Source organism: Malus domestica, chromosome 04 (assembly GCF_042453785.1).
Source record: "Malus domestica chromosome 04, GDT2T_hap1".
In the NCBI taxonomy this organism is placed as follows: Eukaryota; Viridiplantae; Streptophyta; class Magnoliopsida; order Rosales; family Rosaceae; genus Malus; species Malus domestica.
Window position 1 is genome coordinate 297,133 of NC_091664.1, and position 22,239 is coordinate 319,371.

Genomic DNA, 22,239 nt, shown 5'->3' on the forward strand with positions numbered 1-22,239 from the left:
TTTGGGTGGAGGTTGTAGGTGAATTTGGATGGATTGTTGTAGGTGAATTTGGGTGGAGGTTGTAGGTGAATTTGGATGGATGTTGTAGGTGAATTTGGGTGGAGGTTGTAGGTGAATTTGGATGGATTGTTGTAGTTTTAACACAATGGTCAACATTTATTTCACTAAAATTTCAATGTTTACAAATGTAATCTTAATGCAAGCGCTAACATTTATGCCACCAAAATTTCAATGTCTACAAAAAGACAGGGAAAAAGCATGAGATGGGATACTCTTGCTTTTAACCCTAATGATATGAGATACTCTTGCTCTGGTATGGCTTGTTTGCAGAGGTATTATCGGGAGGAAAAAAAGCTGAGTATTTCGAGAGACTCTGCTGAAAGTGCCCTCTCGGATGTGAAGAAAAGTTGAGCATTTTTTTTATTTGCAAGTTTGCCTGGCTGTGGAGGATGGAGGTCGACATATATAGGAGTCTCCCTAACAATAAGTAGTAGTGTTATTTCTTTACCCTTCTTGGTCATAGCAATGTAGTAGGAGCTGCAAGCTTCACGTGTTTTAACTTTGTCAGAGCACTTTGAAAAAATGGTCTGTGGTATCTGGAAAGCTGATGTTGCGTGTGAAGATTGCAGATAAGCTTTATCCAAGGAAATCTGGCTCTCGAAGTTCAGAGAGCGGTGCCTCTTCAGTTTTCGAACAAGCAATCCTGTCAGGGATCTGGCTCTCGAGATTCAGAGAACTGTGCCTCTTCCATTTTTGAGAAAGCAATCTTGTTGGGAGTCTGGCTCTCGAGATTCAGATAGCAGTGTCTCTTCGATTTTTGAGAAAGTAATCCTGTTGGGAGTCTAGCTCTCGAGATTTGAAGGGCAGTGCCTCTTCGATTTTTGAGCACATAATCGTGTTAGGAGTTTGGCTTTCGAGATTCGAAGAGCGGTGCCTCTTCGATTTTTGAGAAAGCAATTATGTTGGGAGTCTGACTCTTGAGATTCGGAAAGCAGTGTCTCTTCAATTTTTGAGAAAGTAATCCTGTTAGGAGTCTGGCTATCGTGATTTGGAGAGCAGTGTCTCTTCGTTTTTTGATAAAGTAATCCTGTAGGGAGTCTAGCTCTCAAGATTCGGAGAGCGGTGCCTCTTCGATTTTTGAGCAAGCAATTTTGTTAGGAGTGTTTTCTCGAATGTGAGTAAAGGTTGGGCATTTTTACCAGTCTGCCTTGCCACGGAGCACGGAGGTTGACACACATTGGGACTTTCAAGTTATCAAGCAGTGGTGCTGTTCCTTTACCCTTGTAGGTAATAGTATGATAGATGTACCTTCAAAATTTATGTGTCTAAACTTTGTCAGAGATTTTTGGCAAAGTTATCTGTGGTACTCGAGGAGCTGATGTTGCGTGTGGAAAGTGGTGCCTTTTCGGAATCCGGAGAGTGGTGCCTCTTCGATTTTTGAACGAACGACCATGTTGCCCTTTCTTTTATAAGGGCACCAATTGTGTGCAAGAAGTACATTCAGAAAGTTATCGTTTATAGGAATTTTCCCCTTACTTCAGAGATTTATTGCACCTCATTTCTCCTTCATCATTTCTGAGAATGTTTGGCCCATCCGACCGTCGTTTTGACTTGAACTTTGGTGAAGAGGTAGCCATGCCTTCTCAAGACAACATATGGCGCTCATCCTTCTTATCCCTTACTGGTCCTCTTACCGTTAGGGACCGCTGCGGTGGTGGCCAGGAACCTTCTCACTCCCAAAGATAACATAGTACTTTCCAAACGGTCTGATGAGTTGGCTGTTAAGAATTTTTTGGGTCTTAGTGTTCAGTGTGCCGGTTCTGTGTTTAATATGGCCCAACACCTATTTGCTCGAACCCGCCAAGTTGAATCATTGGCGGCTGAAGTGATAAGTCTCAAACAGGAAATCAGATGGCTCAAGCATAAGAATAAACAGTTGCACATGCTCGCACATGATTATGCTACAAACATGAAGATGAAGTTTGACCAGCTGCAGGAATCTGATGGTCAGATTTTGCTTGATCATCAGATGTTTGTGGGTTTGTTCCAAAGACATTTATTACCTTCATCTTCTAGGGCTGTACCGCGTAATGAAGCTCTGAATGATCAACCTTCGGTGCCTCCTCCTTCTGGGGTTCTGCCCAGTACTGAGGCTCCGAATGATCACCCTCTGGTGCCTACTCTTTCTGGGGCTCTGCCGACTGCTGAGACTTCTCATGAGCAACCTTTGTGAAGGCTCCCTCTTGTTTGTTTATTTTGATTCATGTATATGTACATATTTGTAACTTATCGGAGATATCAATAAACAAGCTTTGTTTCATTTCAACGTATTGTGTTAACTACACCAAGGCCTTCTTCACTAAGTTCTTTGAATTTTTTCTTTTGTTGAAGCTTGTATGTTGAAGCTTTGAGAGTGAAGCATGTATGTTGAGGTAGTGCTCCCTTAATTTCCCGAGTGAGGAAAACTTCTCAGTTGGAGACTTGAAAAATCCAAGTCACTGAGTGGTTGTGAGACTTCTGAGTATCAAGGTGCAGTAGCATATGGTAGGTGTCCCCCAAGTCTCCGATCGAGGGAGTTGACGAATGAGGCATTTCCTTTCTAAGTGGTAGCCCAAAACTCCTCCTTCATATATATTTGTTATGAAAGTTGTTAGGCCCAAAGAAGATGAGGCCTAGGCAATTTTTATTTTTTTTTTGAATTTCAGAAAGAAAAAAAAAAATATATATATATATATATATATTAAGCTTTGTAGGTGAAGCTTTGGTGTTGAAGCTTTGTAGGTGAAGCTTTGAGGTTGAAGCTTTGTTGGGCACCATGAATTGATTTTGCTTCACACTATCTTGATCAAGATAGTGTGAAGCTTTTGTGTTGAAGCTTTGTAGGTGAAGCTTTTGTAGGTGAAGCTTTTATGGGTCAAGCTTTTGTGGGTCAAGCTTTTGTGGGTCAAGCTTTTGTAGGTCAAGCTTTGGAGTTGAAGTTTTTGTTGGTGAAGCTTTTATGGGTGAAGCTTTTGTTAGGTACCATGAATTGATTTTGCTTCAAACTATCTTGATCAAGATAGTGTGAAGCTTTTGAGAATTTATAGTTGTCCTCCATTGATGAAGCTTTTGTTGGTGAAGCTTTGGAGTTGAAGCTTTTGTTGGGTACCATGAATTGATTTTGCTTCACACTATCTTGATCAAGATAGTGTGAAGCTTTTGAGAATTTGTAGTTGTCCTCCATTGATGAAGCTTTGTTGAATTTCCTTTTTTTTTTTTTTTTTTTTGGGAAACTAGAAATTTGAAAATGTGGGAGAGACAACATATATAAATTTTGCTTCCACACTGTTGAGCAAGAGATTGTGATGCAAGCCACACCTTGTAGTAGTCGAAGGTTTGGATGAACCCATATAAATTGAATTTGCTTCGAACAGGCTTGAATTTGCTTCAAAGGTTTGAGAATTGTAGTTGCCCTCCATTGATGAAGCTTCTGTTGGCACCATAAATTGGTTTTGCTTCACACTATCTTGATCAAGAGTGTGTGAAGCTTTTGAAAATTGTGGTTGAACTCCTTTGATGAAGCTCTTGTTGGCACCATAAATTGGTTTTGCTTCACACTGTCTTGATCAAAAGTGTGTGAAGCTTTTGAGAATTATGGTTGCCTTCCATTGATGAAGCTCTTGTTGGCACCATAAATTGGTTTTGCTTCATACTGTCTTGATTAAGAGTGTGTGAAGCTTTCTACGAGTTGTAGTGTTTGCATTGTTACAAAGGGGAAATGTCTGAAGCAGATGCAAGAAGGCTGAATAGCTTGATCTTCGTATGTCATGCACTAACGTTGTTGTTGGCTTGCAATAAGACTTTGTTGGTGACAATTACTCTTGTTGGGCATAAGTGCTCCCCTAGTTGAGTTGTCAAGCTTGAGGGTTTTTTATTATTTTTGAATGCTAGGAGTTCACATGTACAAGTTGTAACACTCGTTTTCTGGTAGGTGGAATGAATGGTGAGTTGTTTTCATCACTTGGTTGGTGGTACGAATGTGAGTTCCTTCATCACCTTTCATCACCTGGTTGGTGGCACGAGGATGAGTTCCTTCTTCACCTGGTTGGTGGCATGAATGGCAAGTTGCCAAATGATATTACAGTATAGGTTTTACATTTCATCACCTAGTTGGTGGCATGAAGGAGAGTATGGGTTGTACATTTCATCACCTGGTTGGTGGCATGAAGATGAGTTCCTTCTTCACCTGGTTGGTGGCATGAGTGGCAAGTTGCCAAATGATATTAGAGTACGGGTTGTACATTTCATCACCTGGTTGGTGGCACGAGGATGAGTTCCTTCTTCACCTGGTTGGTGGCATGAATGGCAAGTTGCCAAATGATATTAAAGTACGGATTGTACATTTTATCACCTGGTTGGTGGCATGAAGGAGAGTACGGGTTGTACATTTCATCACCTGGTTGGTGGCATGAAGATGAGTTCCTTCTTCACCTGGTTGGTGGCATGAGTGGCAAGTTGCTAAATGATATTAGAGTATGGGTTGTACATTTCATCACCTAGTTGGTGGCATGAAGGAGAGTACGGGTTGTGCATTTAGTCACCTGGTTGGTGGCATGAAGATGAGTTCCTTCTTTACATTTCATCACTGGTTGGTGAGAATAAGAGCAAGGTGTCTAGGCACATTGTAGCAAGTGTCGAATGACACAAAGTATGTTGAACCATTTCGAAGCACAGTTGGCTTATGTATGGATGTGTTGGAATGTATGATGTTTATGTATAAATGTGTTGGAATGTATGATGTTTATGTTGATTGATATGAGTGATGCTTATGAATGTTTTGCTATGCATGAAGGGATCCATGCTTTTGATATGTGAACCATGTTGGTTGTAACCCTTAGTATCACATACTTTGTGTCAAAGTACGCATGTTAAAGCTCTGAGTTGGAGTATAAGGGTAGGTCAGTGCAGACTAAATGTTCCAGTGCTAGGAACACAAAAGACTCAGAAGAAGTTGTTTGAATTCCCTTTTCTTTAAATATTTACTGAATGGCTTGTGTGACAAAAGATCTCAAGCGGTTGAGAGTTAAAACATTTGTAATGTGTATGCCTTCTTATAATAGTCGACGGTACATTCACCCCTGGTTGTCTTGATACGAACTTGTATCCCTTTTGTTGTAATGGGCTTGCTAAGAGTAAAAATCATTACTTTTACCAAGAGACAGATACGTTTGGTGACTTAGCGAGTAGCTAAATGAGGCAGGAGATGATGCAATGGGTGTCTGAATGGCCAAGATCTCCTCATTTGGTAGAACTTGACTTCCACGTCCCACTTATTGATAAGGGTTAACCATATGAGGGTTCCTTTGGTATGTCCTTGTTTCGGCGGAGGCGTGGTTGTAAGCATGTGTCATCACCTCAGAGTAAGTCTTCCAAGTGTTGGCATTGATCATGTACTTGAAGAAACAATCACGTAGGCCTGCCGTGAAGGCCTTGAGGGCGGTCTGTCATTTGCCTCAGCGCAGCGAGAATACTCATGGCTGAAGCGACCGGCATACTTTCATAGTGACTCGTCCGGTTTCTGGCGAATAGTGTACAAGTCATCTGCAGAATGCAAGTGATCGGTCTGGAAGATGTGTTGAGAGACAAACAGTTTCCTCAGTTCCTCAAATAAGTCTAATGTCTCAGGTGGAAGACGACAATACCAGTTTAGAGCTCCGCTAGAAATGGTGGAGGGGAAGAGAAGACATCGCTCTTCATTGGTGTGCATCCGATATGCCATAGTGGACTCAAAGAGGTTAAGGTGTTCAATTGGGTCCTCCCTTCCAGTATAGAGTTGTAAACCAAGCTTTTGTTTTATCTTCGCTTGAAGGGGGTGTCGAGAATCCTCCTTGTGAGAGGGCCAGGCCTGGGTTGGTTCCAGTTAGGTATTTCAGCCTGACGTTCGACCTTCAACTTGTTTACTTCCTCAATGAGCTATAGGACAATGGAGTCCTGAGTGGAGTCATGTACCACTGAAATTTTCTTTCATAAGTCTCCATCACCTCTTGGAAGCAGGAAAGTTTGAGCAAGAGTGTGTGGTTTTTCCTTGGACTCGCCATACTTACTTCTAGGGCGAGTCTGTCGGAATACCTCAAAGTCCCATGTACCTTCATGTTCCTCTGGGACCTGTCGTTCTTTCTCTAGATTGGCAGCTGGCCTGGGTCGTGGGATGAGACTGAGTCTTTCAGATACCCTTGGGCCATTGATTTTCGAGCATATGTGGAAGGAATTCTCTCGACGTTGCTTTAGGAAGCCTTGGCAGTCGCGATAAACAGCTTTCGATCCTTCCAACCCTTCTGTAAGGAAGTGTCATCCTCCACTTCTCCTGCTTCGGGTCAAAGCATCTGGGTTGAGAGAAGTCTCATGTTGATCAATGTTTTGATGATTAGCTCGCTCTTCATCAGGGATACCCATGTCGAAGAGAGGTGATCGTTTTGGGGGGCACCCAGATGATGGTTGATGTCCACAAGGGCAACGAGCTCGCATGTTTGAGTACGCCTAATTTTGTGAAGCGTCTCAAAAAGCTTCTCATACTGCTCCTGGATGACCTCATTCTTCATTGCTATCTTATTGTTCTGAGCTTCTAGCTCATCGACTTTAGCTTGAAGAGCAACCTTATTTCCTTCCTTTTTTCGTTGCTTCGCACTAGGTGCAAGAGAGGTGTCATTCTGTGTGTTGTGGCTTCCTTCGCTCCCCATGTTGGAGAGGGATGCCTGGTCAAAAGAGAGTGTACGAATGGTGGAAACCACCTTGACAAAGCTGAAGAGAGTGGGAATAAGTGTCGTTTCCCACAAATGGCACCAAATGTTGATGCACAAAATTAGTGAGGACTTTGGTACAACAGAAAGTGTTAAGTTTGTGACATTCGCTAGATTGCTCCGGTTACTAGTGTGGATAAATATGTAAATGGATAGAGACAGGGAAGCAAACACAAGATGTATGTGGTTCACCCAGATTGGCTACGTCCACGGAGTAGAGGAGTTCTCATTAATTGTGAAGGGTTCACACAAGTACATAGGTTCAAGCTCTCCTTTAGTGAGTACTAGTGAATGATTTAGTACAAATGACATTGGGAAATATTGTGAGAGAATGATTTCTATTTATAGAAGAGAGTTTCTAGTTTCATTCTGACATTAACACGTGTCGTGTTGTGATTGGCTTCTGATGTTAACACGTGTCGCGCTATGATTGGCTTCTAATGTCAACACGTGTCGCGCTGTGATTGGCCTCCTGGTTGGAAGGAAACTCTTCTGGGTTCTTGACGGTATAACGTTGACCGGTGCTCAGTAGTTTCGGGATTGGTCGAGTATGGTACAAACAAAAACTTTAAAAGTTCTCAATTCAATTTTTCATAACCATAAATTGATTTATTTTCGATTTTTCTCCACATAATCATATATTTAAATTTTCAGGGTATTACAGTTAACATTTAGGCGATCAACATCTTCACAACCTTAATCTTGGAGAGCTTGTTCGGCGCTTCCTTGGTGGTCTGGTGATGCAAAGAACGGTGAGGTTTGCCTTCAAATAATGAGGTTATAACCGAAGTGCATTTATTATTGGTTGAAAGCTATTTCCACACCCCATCTTAGGCCTTGGTTAAACATTGTGCCTTTGAGAATTTTTTGGAAATGACCTCTCTTCGGAAGAGGCCCTACTATAAGAAAAAAAAAATGCCATTGTGCAAATAGGTATTTAGACAACTTTTTTTAATTAATTATTAAACCTAGATCAGCACTAACAATTTTTTTTACAAAATTGTAGCGGAAGGATCATATTGATTTGCGACACCTATTTTCAAGGACTACATTGATTGATTTTCAATTTCAAGGACCATATTGATGATGTGGGTCAATTCTAGGGACTATCTTGATGATGTGGGTCAATTTTAGGGACCATTTGTGATAAAAATCCATAAATCTTATGGGGCCCATTTATGTGTCACATCAGCACTTAACGGAACTTTTAACAGAATTGTGACGAAATGACCACATTGATTTGCGACACTTATTTTCAGGGACTATGTTGATTGATTTTTAATTTTAGGGTCTTGATGGTGATGGTCAATTTCAGGAACCATTTGTGATAAAAACCCTTCATACGGAATATCTCAGTTTACAACCCATCACAATTTTTATTCTTTTTTGGTCGAAATAGAACTTCATTAATGTAAGAGAAATTACAATTTGTGAAAGATGGGTCTAGGTCCAAACAAAACACAACCTTACATAAAATGAAGTAAGACATAAAAGATAAAACAAACCCAAACAAAGTAGAGCTACAACCCAAGACGCAAAGAGAGGTCCATACAACTTTAGGCCCGCAAGCAACGATAAAAAAGCAACAGCAAAAACTCTAATCTCCAGCAGCCAAACAACCACTGCTGCTTCCACTGCAAAAAAAGTCATTGCCCCAAAGTGAAAAGAGTACCCTAACCATAAATTAGATCGGAGTAGCAGCTTAAGACCAAACGGGTCATCAATTTGGGTCCACTGTCGGCTCTGGTTGCGATTGAATTGGAAATTGGGGGTCCTGATGATGGCAATGAGATAGAGTCAAATTTAGGTTTTGGGAATCTAGTAGGTGGGGTCGTCGAAGAGGAGAGAAAGGTTGAGTGGATGGAGTTGAAAAGGGAAGGAGAAAGGTGGATGTGCGGGGAGTAGAAGAGGAAATAAGGGTTGGGTGGGTGGGTGTAGAGAAGAGAAGAAATGGAGGGAGGGAGTGGGTAGGTGGAGTCAAATAGGGAAGGGGAAGGGTAGATGTGTGGGGAGTAGAAGAGGAAATGAGGGTTCGGTGGGTGGGTATAGAGAAGAGAACAAAGGGAGGGAGGGTCGGGTGGAGGTATGCGATGGCCAAATTTATTTTTATTTTGTAAATTTTTTATTGATTTTTTAATTTTTTCAATGTCCACATGGGCCCCATATGTACATATGGCACCCAGTTATTGTCTACGTGGGTGCCACGTTACCAGTTAACGGCTGATTTAACATCAACCTTAACGAATGTATGAGAGTGTCCCAAAAATTATGACTTCAGGTACCGCTCTGGAATAAAAAAACTTAGATGTATCAAACGTTAAAAACCAAGAAATTTCAGGATAGTAAACTAAGATTAACCCAAAAATATATTAACCCATGTTAGGAACTGAATTTGGATCCTAATCAAGTTTTGGCCAACAAAGTGCATGCAAATTAAAAATTAGAAACTAAAACTGGAAGCATTGCAAGCACTCCAAAGCTTGAAAATAATGGATGTTTGAAACTTATTGCTTTGATAGATTACCACATGCAATTTCAAGGAAATTTAGTTTATACTCTTATATCACTACCTTGATTTTTATCAAGGTTGTTCACCCTAAAGGAGGGCCATCATCCTTCCTTTGCATGCTTCATGTTCAAGACCCATTGAGCACCCATTGAGCACCCTTAGTACAAAACTTTCGGTTGTACCTATTCATCGCTTGCATAGGTTGCCTACGTACTTGGTCTCCAACTAAGATCAAACTGTCGTAGTTCATCTTTAGAACTAAGGTGACAATGAGTTTGGGCCCTATGAATCTCCGCAACTCCCGAAACTCTTTCAAGGACCACTTTAGACTTACAACCATCATAATAATTAATTAAATAAATAGAATATTATTTCCTCCATCTTAATCAAACCAATTGATTATTTCATCACATTGTGATAACTTGGTCTAGTATTCTAGCATAGGGTGTGCAATCTTATTAAGTTCTCGTTGACGAGGTTGTGAGATGAATTAGACTCCTCTAATATTTTGACGGATTTGAAACTTCTTTTAATCCATCTCTTTATGAAGATAAAAATTATCGTCTTATAGGATTTCAGACTATAGAGGACACCTAGTTGCATGTTATGGTCCCTGAGTCAATGTAGTATTTACGAGAGAACCTATTTCGTTGCAATTACAATGCAATACGGTCATTCTCTAATACAATGCTCTCAATCACATTGATTAGGCTATATTATGTAAAGTACCTAAGTGAACAACTTGATAAATTTGAAACATTATTCCAAATCACAATGTTTTGACCAAAGAAATTCTAAATGTTGTCGATGAGCATTCTCCTTCAATTATGAAGGTTAGAGATTGTTTTTTGTACATTCACTTGCCTCCATGATTAGGCAGTCTAATCTCAACAATGTCATGGATACCCTATCGTATCAGAGTACCGTTAACATAATCTAAGATCAAATACCTAATCACAAGACAATTGCAATGCCTCAGGTCCAAGGACCAATTTGCATTATTGCAACAATTGAGTTCGTATTGACATGAGCATGTATCTAGTATATACACATAAGATCTCGAGACTTGATCCCATTTAGTGAATTTAATCATTATTAAGCATTTACACACTTATCTTATCGACTCTTGCTAATGACTTGAAACTAGCCATGCATCCCATCCTACAATTGTGCAAAGATCGGATTATAAGGCCATCTCCAACCGAAGGGTCTAGGGGGCCAAACGGCGGAAAATAGCCCGAAAACCGTCTCCAACCAAGGGTCAGGCCAAAGGGCTTGTGGACCCCACTGGACAAAAAAGAGCCAAATGGCCAACTGGCTGGCCCAAACCAGCCAGCCCCTGGCGGGGCTACATGCTGACGTCATATTTTATATTTTTTTTACAGTTTTTTTTTTTTGGGCCAAAATTTTCTAAAAAATATTTAATTATGGGTTTAGATTTTTTGGGCCGAGAAAGGTCATTTGGTCAAAGTTGGGGTGTTCATTTTATAAGCATGTTTCCTTGCTCATTCATCTCCCACGGACGATGTGGGACAATTATAATGGGTGTAGTTATAGTTGTAGTTCCTTTCATAAGCATGTTCCTTTCACAATTTCTTTTTAATATTTAATTATATTACATTTAATTTGTTGTAGTTGTAGTTTTTAAATTTAAATAATAAATTATGTTTGGTCCTACGGCCCTTTGGCCCTCGGTTGGAGATAATAAGAAACATGGCCCTGCACTGTTTATTAAAATATTAATTCTTGGAGGGCCAGAGGGCCAAAACGAGCATTCTAGCCAGCCTTTGGTTGGAGATGGCCTAAGATAACCACTCAAAGAATCCAATGACTAGGAACAAGTTTAGGATAAACACATATGAAAAAGATCTCCTTAACATTATCTCAAAAGTTACTTCTTACATATGCATATAACTGTACCATGAACTCACTAATGAGATTACATTGGTAATCTGCCTACAGTGATCTTGCCTACTGTATTACCTTAAGCAAAACCACTAATCTTGATTGCTTTTAAGGCAATCATCCAACAATCTCCTATTTGCACTAAAATGTAATCAAGTGAAGATCTAACTTGATGTCATATGCTAGGCGATATATGTGCAATTTGTTATATGTATTGGAGCTTCCAAAAACAACATTGCCCATCATGTTTCAACCTAAACGTAGCATCAGGCATTATCACTATGGATCTTGGCAAAAAACTGACATTGAAAAAGCTGTACAGGAGTTATTGTAGTCAGGTTTTATTCGACCAAGTCATATTCCTTTCTCATTTCCTGTGTTACTTGTCAAAAAGAAAGAAGGGACGTAGAGATTGTGTATGTATTACAGGGAATTGGTTCAACTTACTATTAAATACAAGTATCCAAAAAACTGACATTGAAAAAGCTGTACAGGAGTTATTGTAGTCAGGTTTTATTCGACCAAGTCATATTCCTTTCTTATTTCCTGTGTTACTTGTCAAAAAGAAAGAAGAGGCGTAGAGATTGTGTATGTATTACTGGGAATTGGATTCAACTTACTATTAAATACTAGTATCCAAAATCTTTGATTGATGATTTATTGGATGAATTATTTGGTGTAAAATTCTTTCCAAGCTTGGTTTAAGATATGGTCACCACCAAATCAGGATGGATCGATCAGATGTGGAGAAGATTGCATTCAGGAGACATGAAGGGCATTATGTGTTCCTAGTTAGGCCCTGTGGACTCACAAATGCACAGGCTACATTCCAGAATTTGATGAATGATGACATTTTTAGGCTTTACCTTGAGGTAGTTTATTCTGGTATTCTTTGATGATATCTTGGTATATAGCAAGTCTTGGGAAAATCATTTGTCTCACTTATATATAACATTTGAGCTGCTGAAAGGTAATCAATTATTTGTGAAAAAGAAATGGCCAAAGTAAAGTGAATTATCTGGGACATACTGTTTCCAGGAAGGGAGTAGTTGCTGATCCATCAAAGCTTCAAGCTATAATTGATTGGTCTACACCTGCTAATGTGAAGGTTTTGAGAAGATTCTTGGGACTCACTAGATATTACATGAAGTTGTTCTTGGCTATGGCAAAATATGTCAACCTACAAGTTGACTAAGAAAGATGGGTTTCAGTGGTCTCAGGGTGCTAAAGAAGCTTTCCAGCAGCTCAAACAAGTCATGACATCACCACAAGTCTTGGCTCTGCCAGATTTTACATTACGATTTGAGCTTGAGTGTGATGCCTCAGGCAATGGAATTGTTGCAGTATTACAACAGAAGAGAAGGCCAATTGCTTTTACCAGTCAAGATTTGGGTCCTAGGAATCAATCATTGTCTTATGAAAGAGAACTCGTTGCTATTGTGCACGTAGTCAAGAAATGGCAGAATTATTTGCAAGGGCGCCATTTTGTGATTAAACCGACCATAACAGTTTCCAGTATTTGCTCAATCACAGGGCACACACTCTATTCAGCAAAAATAGGTGGCAAAACTATTGGGGTACGACTATGAGAGTCAATACAAACATGGATGCATTGTCTAGGGTATCATGATCAAGTCAACCACCTGAAAAACTACTTGAAACTTCTTGTCTCAAAATGGAGTGCACATCCGTTTCTTATCCTTATTTTGGATGGTTGGATGAACTTAGAAGACACAATGAACCGGGTGAATGGATAGTGGAGAAAATTCAAGAACAAGTTGCCAATTCTTGTTGGTAATGATATTGCATCTGGGATCAAATGCTACACCATCATCAATTCTGCCAATGGTTACAGAAAATGGATTAATGCAGCAAAATCCTCTGTCAGTTTTTCAGAGAAGGATGTACAAAAAGGAAAATGCAACTGGAGTTCAATTGCTGGTACACCGGGGGGGAAACAGTGTGGAGGAAGTTGCTTGGGAAGATTATGATGAATTCATTGCCAAATTCTCAGATTTCAAGTTTTAAAATAGACCTTGAGGACAAGGTTGTTCTTTGAGGGGGAGTAATTATACGAACTGTGATTGCCACCGAGCCTGGTAGCGTAGACTTGTAACTAAACTAAGAATTAAGGCGATTGGCTGAATGATTTATGAGTCAAGTGGATAGATGATTCATTATCAATTTGTGTTGAAGTCTAATTACACGCACGCAAAGCCCTTACATTAGTAGGACACACTCCACCTTCAATAGCTGGGTAGCAAATCACTTTAAAGGATCTAATGGCATAAACGAATAGGAAAATGGCATAAACATAATATAGGAAAATGATAAACACCCCTTTTTTTAGTCTCTCACACTCCCGTATTTAATCTTGGTCACTTGTTTACATTTGATTTATTATCCAAATAAAAACAGTATGAAGAGTTAAAAGTAGTGTAAAAATCATTTCCCATAATTTTAATGTTAAGGTCAGAGCCTAGAACTTCAACTGCAAAAGCTTCACGCACTCTTTACTAAAAAGGTTTACAAGCAATCGATCTTTTTTGAATAATAGTATAGAAAATGCTAGGTAGATCAAATTTTTAAACCATCTTTTATATCCATATGATATGGCGGTTGATGATAGAGCTATTTTTTAATGATTTGAAAAAAGTGTTCAACTATCAACCACCATATCATGTGTTCAGCGTTCTACAAAAAAAATGGTCTAAAAATAGTATAGGTATAGCCACTGTCTGTTTAATATTTATGTATGAACTCAATTGTTGCCATGCAGGCATGCAGGGATACACCTGAAGATATAACCTGAAAACATTCAATCCTTTATAAAACCAATCAATAATATCATGCATCACCATGTGACTGTGATCAGGCGGTTCCCGTCAACTCCAAGCCCCGCAGACACGATATCAGCCCTTAACTTTAAAATCAAAGACTTGGTTTCCAAGGGATTATATGACCAAACCCTTCATCTATACCAACTACAACTCCATCCCCATGGCCTTCATGCAAAGACCTCCATTCTTCCTTCAATCATTAAAGCTTGCTCCTACGCAATGTCCTGCCACTTCGGCCTTCAACTTCACTGCGTCGCTCTCAAGTCAGGCTCCGACTCAGACCTGGTCGTATCCAATTCTCTCATCTCCATGTACGCCAAATTTACAACTGTTGAAGCAGCACGTCAGATGTTTGATGAAATGCCTGAACGAGACACCATCACCTGGAATTCCATGATAAATTGCTATTTGCAAAATGGGCATCTTGAAAAAGGTCTGCAAGTGCTTAAGCAAATGCATTTTTATGGTTTTGTACCGAAAGCAGAGTTGATTGCCGGCATCATGTCAGTTTGCGCGAGGTCAGGAGAGTTGAGACGACTGGGCAGAGAGATTCACGGGCTCGTTGTTGTTCATGGAATGATTAAGGAGTCGGGGTTCTTGTCGACGGCTCTGGTTGATTTGTATATGAGGTTTCGCGACTCGTCGATGGCTTTACATGTATTTTATCATATGGAAGTTAAAAATGAAGTTTCTTGGACTGCCTTAGTTTCGGGATGCATTGCTAATCACAATTATGTTGAACTATAAGTATTTGAGCTGAAAAGTTTTAGAATAAGTTTGTTTAAATTGGTGTATCCACTTGTGCAAAATGATGCAAAGTGTAAATGTCTAGTTTTGTAAAAAGGCCATGAGTGCCATGTGTTGAGTGATCCATGAGATTAGAAAGATGTGTGTCTAGGATGAAATGTAGTGTATGTGTGGTCCCAAGTGCTAGGCCATCAGTTATGTAAAAGCACGTGCTTCGTGCTCTTTTAATTAACACAGAAAATATTCCTCTGCAGTTAGACAGAGAGAAGAAAGAAAACTATTCATCTTCCATTGTGTTCTTCGTTTTTGTTTTTGATCTTTGTTCAGCTTTCCTTCTTCAGTTCAAACCTCTTGAATCAGACACATTAACATGGCCTCAGAGCCAGGTTGCGTCGTTTAAAAAAAAAAAAAATCCGGGCGTAAATCTGTGAGGTTACTGAGCTCAATCGAAGCTCACGAAAGATTTGAAAAATGGCTGGATCTGGAGGTGCTGAAGTGAGGACCCCGATCTTCTCCGGTGAGAACTACGAGTTCTGGAGAATCAAAATGGTTACCATTTTCAAGTCACATGGACTATGGAATCTGGTGGAAAAAGGGATTTCGGTTCCCGATTCGAAGAAGAAGAAAGCTAAGACTGATGAAGATACTGATGTTGATGCTGACGATGATGAGAGAATGGCTGCAATCTTCATGAAAGATGCAAAAGCTCTCGGAATCATTCAAAGCGCAGTCTCCGATCAGATCTTCCCTCGAATCGCAAACGCAGACTCAGCAAAAATGGCATGGGATCTGTTATACGGCGAATATCACGGTGGGGATCAGGTAAGATCTGTGAAACTCCAAAATCTCAGACGAGAATTTGAATACACTAGAATGCATGATGATGAATCCTTGACTGGGTATCTTACTCGTTTGAATGATCTGATTAATCAAATGAAGACGTTTGGTGAAACTTTGTCAAATGAGAGATTAGTTCAGAAGGTGTTAATCAGTCTCACTAAGATATATGATCCTATATGCTTAGTGATAGAAAACACCAAATGTTTAGAATCTGTTGAACTGCAAGAGGTCCTAGCTATATTGAAGAGTCAAGAGCAGAGGTTTGATTTGCATTCCTCAGATGCAACTGAGAGAGCATTTTCTTCTCTTACTGTTAATTCAAAAGGGCAGAATCGAAGTTATGCTCAGTCTAGTAATTTTAAATCACAGAGAAATTGGAATCAAAAGGGTAAGAAGTGGGATTCAAAACCAAAGTTTCAGCAAAAATCATTCACAAATGTTGCACAGAATAATGCTTCCTCACAGGTTATGAGTCAAGAGGGTACCAAACCACAGTGTAGAGTGTGTTCTAAGTTCCATTTTGGTGAATGTAGATATAAAGGGAAGCCCAAATGTTATAGTGATAAGTTTGGTCATTGGGCTAGAGAATGCACTATAGGGAAGATTATGCAAAAGGCAAATTCTGCAAATCAGGTGGAAGTGACAGGGAATCTGTTCTATGCTAATAGTGCAATTTCAGAGAAAAATGTCAATGGAAATTGGTACATTGACAGTGGTTGTAGTAACCACATGACAGGGAATGCTGATCTCCTTGTTGATATAAGAACAAATGTTGCTGGAAAGGTGCAGATGCCTACTGGAGTGTTAGTAAATGTTGCTGGAATGGGCTCATTGGAAATTGATACTAATAAGGGGAAGAAGTACATTAGAGAGGTCATGCACTTGCCAGGATTGAAGGAAAATTTGTTGAGTGTAGGTCAAATGGATGAGCATGGATATTATCTAGTGTTTGGAGGAGGTTTGTGTAGTGTGTTTGATGGACCTTCACTTGACAATCTTGTCATCAAGGTCAAGAAGAAGGAAAATCGTTGCTATCCTCTTTCCCTGTTGCAAGACAACCGGTTGGTTCTGAAAGCAAGCATAGATCACTCTACTCGGACTTGGCACAGAAGACTAGGTCATTTGAACTTCAGGGGGTTAAAGCAACTCCGTGAGAAAAATATGGTGCATGGTCTTCCATACCTAGAAGAAATCAAAGATGTATGTCAAGGATGTCAATTTGGAAAGCAACATAGAGACTGGTTTCCAAAGAATCAATCCTGGAGAGCAAACTGTCCCCTGGAACTTATTCATGCTGATTTGTGTGGTCCTATGCAGAATGCATCCTTGGCTGGAAACAGATACTTCATGTTACTCATCGATGATTATACAAGAATGATTTGGGTGTATTTTCTCAGATACAAATCTGATGCATTCAATTATTTTAAAAGGTTCAAGTCAATGGTGGAACTGCAGAGTGGTTTCAAAATTAAAAGTCTAAGGAGTGACAGAGGTGGAGAATTCTTATCTTCTGAGTTCACTAAGTTCTGTGAAACTGAAGGCATTCAAAGACAACTCACCATGGCTTATACTCCTCAGCAGAATGGAGTAGTGGAAAGGAAAAATCGAACTGTGGTTGAAATGGCAAAAACTATGCTCCATGATAGAGGTATGCCATATGTTCTTTGGGCTGAAGCAGTACACACAGCTGTATATATTCTAAATAGGTGTCCTACAATGGCACTTGGAAATATGACTCCTTTTGAAGCTTATAGTGGCAGAAAACCAGGTATAGCACATCTCAAGATTTTTGGTTCCCTGTGCTATGTACATGTACCTACTGAGACAAGACAAAAGCTAGATGCTAAGAGTATTAAAGGTGTATTTGTGGGTTATGCTACATGCGAGAAGGGATATAGAATATTTGATCCATGTACTAACAAGTTAATCCTGTCAAGAGATGTAGTCTTTGATGAATCTATGACCTGGAATTGGAAAGAAAATCCACAAAGTTCAGCTGCTGCAACCTACATTCAGGATCAACCTGAAAATGTAGTTGGTATGAATCCATATGAGATGAGTGTGATTGAAGGAAGTTCTCTCAGTCCTAGTTCTCCTTTTCATATACAAGAACAAGAAAGTTGTACTCCTGAATCTGCAAAGCTTTCAGAGGATTATGATCACACACCTCTGAAATGGAGAAATCTTGATGATATTTTTGCTCAATGCAATCTGTGTGTTATGGAACCTGAAAGATATGAAGAAGCAGCTCAAGATGAATCATGGTTAAGAGCAATGCAGGATGAGTTGACCATGATTGAAAAGAATGGTACATGGGAATTAGTAGATAGACCAACAATGCAGCCTGTCATTGGGGTTAAATGGGTCTATAAAACCAAATTGAATCTGGATGGCACAGTATTGAAGAACAAGGCAAGGTTGGTTGCCAAAGGTTATGCTCAGAAACCTGGTTTCGACTATAATGAAACTTATGCTCCAGTGGCTAGACTGGACACTATCAGAACTCTCATTGCATTAGCTGCCCAAAAGAGCTGGAGGTTGTATCAACTTGATGTTAAATCTGCCTTCCTAAATGGAGTACTGCAGGAAGAAGTATATGTAGACCAACCAGAGGGATTCACAGTGCAAGGCAAAGAAGATAAAGTGTATAGGCTTCATAAAGCTCTTTATGGCCTGAAACAGGCACCTAGAGCCTGGTATGGAGAAATTGATGCTTACTTCTCCCAGTGTGGTTTCCAAAAGAGTCTCAGTGAACCAACATTGTACATCAAGTCAAGGGGAGAAAAGGATATCATAATTGTGTCTATCTATGTAGATGATATTGTCTACACAGGTAGTAGCAAAGAAATGTTGGAAGAATTCAAAGAGGACATGATGATGAAATATGAGATGACTGATTTGGGTTTACTTCACCATTTTCTTGGAATGGGAGTCATTCAAACTAATTTCAGCATATTTATTCACCAAAAGAAGTATGCCTCTTCCTTGTTGAATAAATTTGGGTTGAATGAATGCAAGTCTGTGTCTACACCATTGATTTCAGCTGAAAAACTTAGTAAGGATGATGGAAGTGGTCCAGCAAATGAAGAACAGTATAGAAAAATTGTGGGCAGTTTACTGTATCTTACAGCTACAAGACCAGACATAATGTATGCAGCAAGCCTACTTTCCAGGTTCATGCATTCTCCCACAAACAAACACTATGGGACTGCCAAAAGAGTGCTTAGATACATCAAGGGAACATTAGACTATGGTCTGGAGTATGTCAAAGGAAAGAATGCAATGTTAATCGGTTTCTGTGATAGTGATTGGGGAGGATCTGTTGATGACAGCAAAAGTACTTCCGGTTATGCATTTTCCTTTGGTAGTGGAGTGTTCTCGTGGGCCTCAGTGAAGCAGAATTGTGTAGCACTCTCTACAGCAGAAGCAGAGTACATCAGTGCCTCTGAAGCAACTGTTCAAGCCATTTGGCTTAGATTTGTTCTTGAAGATTTTGGTGAGATGCAAACTGAAGCGACTCCAGTACACTGTGATAATACAGCAGCAATTGCAATTACTAAAAATCCTGTTTTCCATCAGAAAACCAAGCACATTGACAGAAGGTATCATTTTATCAAGAATGCACTCCAGGAAGGGATAATCGATTTGGTGTACTGTCCAACAAATGAGCAGGTGGCAGACATATTTACTAAGGCTTTGTCTAAGGATCGATTCAACTATCTTCGAGATATGCTTGGTGTGAAATCAACTCAAAACTTAAAGGGGAGTGTTGAACTATAAGTATTTGAGCTGAAAAGTTTTAGAATAAGTTTGTTTAAATTGGTGTATCCACTTGTGCAAAATGATGCAAAGTGTAAATGTCTAGTTTTGTAAAAAGGCCATGAGTGCCATGTGTTGAGTGATCCATGAGATTAGAAAGATGTGTGTCTAGGATGAAATGTAGTGTATGTGTGGTCCCAAGTGCTAGGCCATCAGTTATGTAAAAGCACGTGCTTCGTGCTCTTTTAATTAACACAGAAAATATTCCTCTGCAGTTAGACAGAGAGAAGAAAGAAAACTATTCATCTTCCATTGTGTTCTTCGTTTTTGTTTTTGATCTTTGTTCAGCTTTCCTTCTTCAGTTCAAACCTCTTGAATCAGACACATTAACAAATTATGGCACGGCCCTGGATTGCTTCCGGTCAATGCAGGTTGAAGGCCTGAAACCCAACAGGGTGACTGTGCTTGCCATTTTACCAGCTTGTGCCGAGTTGGGACTTGTAGAACATGGGAAAGAGATTCATGCATATATCTTTCGTCATGGGTTCGATTCAGATAATCATTGCTCAGCAGCTCTCATACACATGTATTGCAAATGTGGGAAAGCTTTGCGTTCTGCCAAGTTAATTTTCGAGAGGGAAGCTGTTAAAGATGTTGTGATATGGAGCTCGATTATTGGGAGCTATTCTCAATGCGGGGATTACACGAAATCTCTGAAACTCTTCAGCCAAATGCGAGCTGAAGGAATTGAACCCAACTCTGTAACTGTATTGGCGATCATTTCTGTCTGCGCTTCCCTGTCTTCACTAATCCTTGGCTGTGGAGTCCATGGCTATGTCTTAAAATCTGGGTTAAGTTTTGACATTTTCATTGGGAATGCACTCATCAATATGTATGCAAAGTGTGGTTGTCTCAAGGATTCACATCAGGTTTTCAAGGAGATGCCGAGCAAAGATTCTGTTTCATGGAGCGCACTGATTGGCAGTTATGGCCTTCATGGGGATTCCGAGAAAGCTCTGCAACTCTTTGGTGAGATGCAAGAGAGAGGGGTAGAGCCTGATGCAGTTACTTTCCTCTCTGTTTTATCTGCTTGCACCCATGCCGGCCTAGTGGAAGAAGGAAGTAAGATCTTTAAGCGTCTGACAGAAGGTAATAAAATAGAATTAAGCACGGAGCACTACGCTTGCTTTATCGATCTTCTTGGAAGGACGGGCAAGCTTGAAGATGCTTATGAGCTAGTGAGATCAATGCCCATGACACCAAGTACTAGAATTTGGACTTCTTTGGTTACAGCTTGCAAGATTCATGGAAAATTAGACAAGGCAGAATTTTTAGCACATGAGCTTGTTACCTTGGAGCCTGAGAATGCTGCCCACTATACCTTACTGAGCACGGTTCATGCTGAAACCGGAAACTGGCTTGGCGTGGAAGAGGCAAGGAGAGCCATGAGAATACAAGGATTAAGGAAAGGCTACGGATTCAGCCGAATTTAGCCAGAAAACAAAAAGGGTTGTGCCGTATTACTCATCATCGACCACGCAAACGCTCAATTATCAACTCAAGGGTTGTAGACTCGTAATCGGAAAGAAGAAAGAAAAGGTTGTAGACTCCATGAGTTGAGTTTTTCTAGCCTCTGGCTTCTTTGCGAGAGCGAATTCTTATGTCTTATGTGGATTTCAATGAGTTGATAAACACTTGTTGTAAACCAATGCTAAATGCAAGAGCCAAAAACTAGTGCTCCATTCGTCAAATCAAAACAATTGTATGCTTCTACCAAACGCAAAAGGGTAGAGAGTAAGCGGATTATCTATAGATTAGACAAGCATCTCCAACAGCTCCTTTTGGTCAAATTTAATGCATATTTGGCGATGCTTTCAGAAAGTCTAAGAACTTTCTGATATCCAAAAATGTTTCCAGTAGCGTTCGGGCATACAACAAACAAAAGCATTTCCAGCAATTAGCGTATGGATTTTAAAAAGAATTTCAGCGTGGTTCTATCAAAAGTGGTTATGAGGAGAATTACTTCCCGAAAACATTCCATTTAGTGTCAGCTAGAAGGACAAACGCACATCTCAAGCAATTCCTTATCCAAAACAAATATCATCTCAAGCATCATATCGTTTATTCATGTACCAACACTTGAAAAGAAAAGCCAAGTCATTAAAAACACACAACAGTTCAAAAAACAAGCAAATATCCTTTCTTAGGAATGGGGAAAGGGGAAGGGAATACACAGCAGCATCGTAGGCTCGAGCTGCCTGGTCTGGGGCATCATAAGTGCCCAACCATATCTTGATCCCGGATTTTGGAAGCCTGATTTCGGAAACCCATCTACCCCAAGCCCTCATTTGAACACCCTTATAGTGTCCTGGGGCTCTCTGTCGCCAAACCTTTTTCAAAGTAGAGGTTCTCCCCATATCCATTGGAAAGGTGACTCACAAAGAGAAAGTCTCAAGATAGTGGAAGAGTAGGATATGCAAAGAACTACTGTAGGAAGCCATTTATGGAAGGAAGATAATGGATGTGAATAAGATCCAAAATGAGGAGCATGCATTGAGTGCAGGTGGAAATACCATGATGGTGGCACGTGATATAACAAGATGTACGTGGCGGAAGAGATACCGTCACGTGGGCGAGTTTGCTATAGACATGAAGCTTCCAAATGCATAGATCCGCAGTTGGCAAGACACGAAACAAAGCACTTGTTATGTTTAAGCCACTTTTCTAAAGGAGATATACATGCATCAACGCATATGCACACCTACACTCATACATAGGTACGTATATGTATAGACACACACACATTACACACATACATAAATACATATGTAAATAGACTTTGTAGAAAGCAACAAAACATCTC

At 40.0% G+C, this 22,239-nt stretch overlaps 1 protein-coding gene across 1 annotated transcript; it reads left to right on the forward strand.

Annotated features, from left to right (window-relative positions):
- The first annotated feature begins 13,920 nt into the window (after positions 1–13,920).
- LOC103400386 (pentatricopeptide repeat-containing protein At4g31070, mitochondrial) lies at positions 13,921–20,947 on the forward strand. The gene is given in 2 exon segments (XM_029101752.2): positions 13,921–14,773; positions 19,780–20,947. Coding segments are annotated over 2 exon segments (1,902 nt in total). The 5' UTR covers positions 13,921–14,039.
- The last annotated feature ends 1,292 nt before the right edge of the window (positions 20,948–22,239 follow it).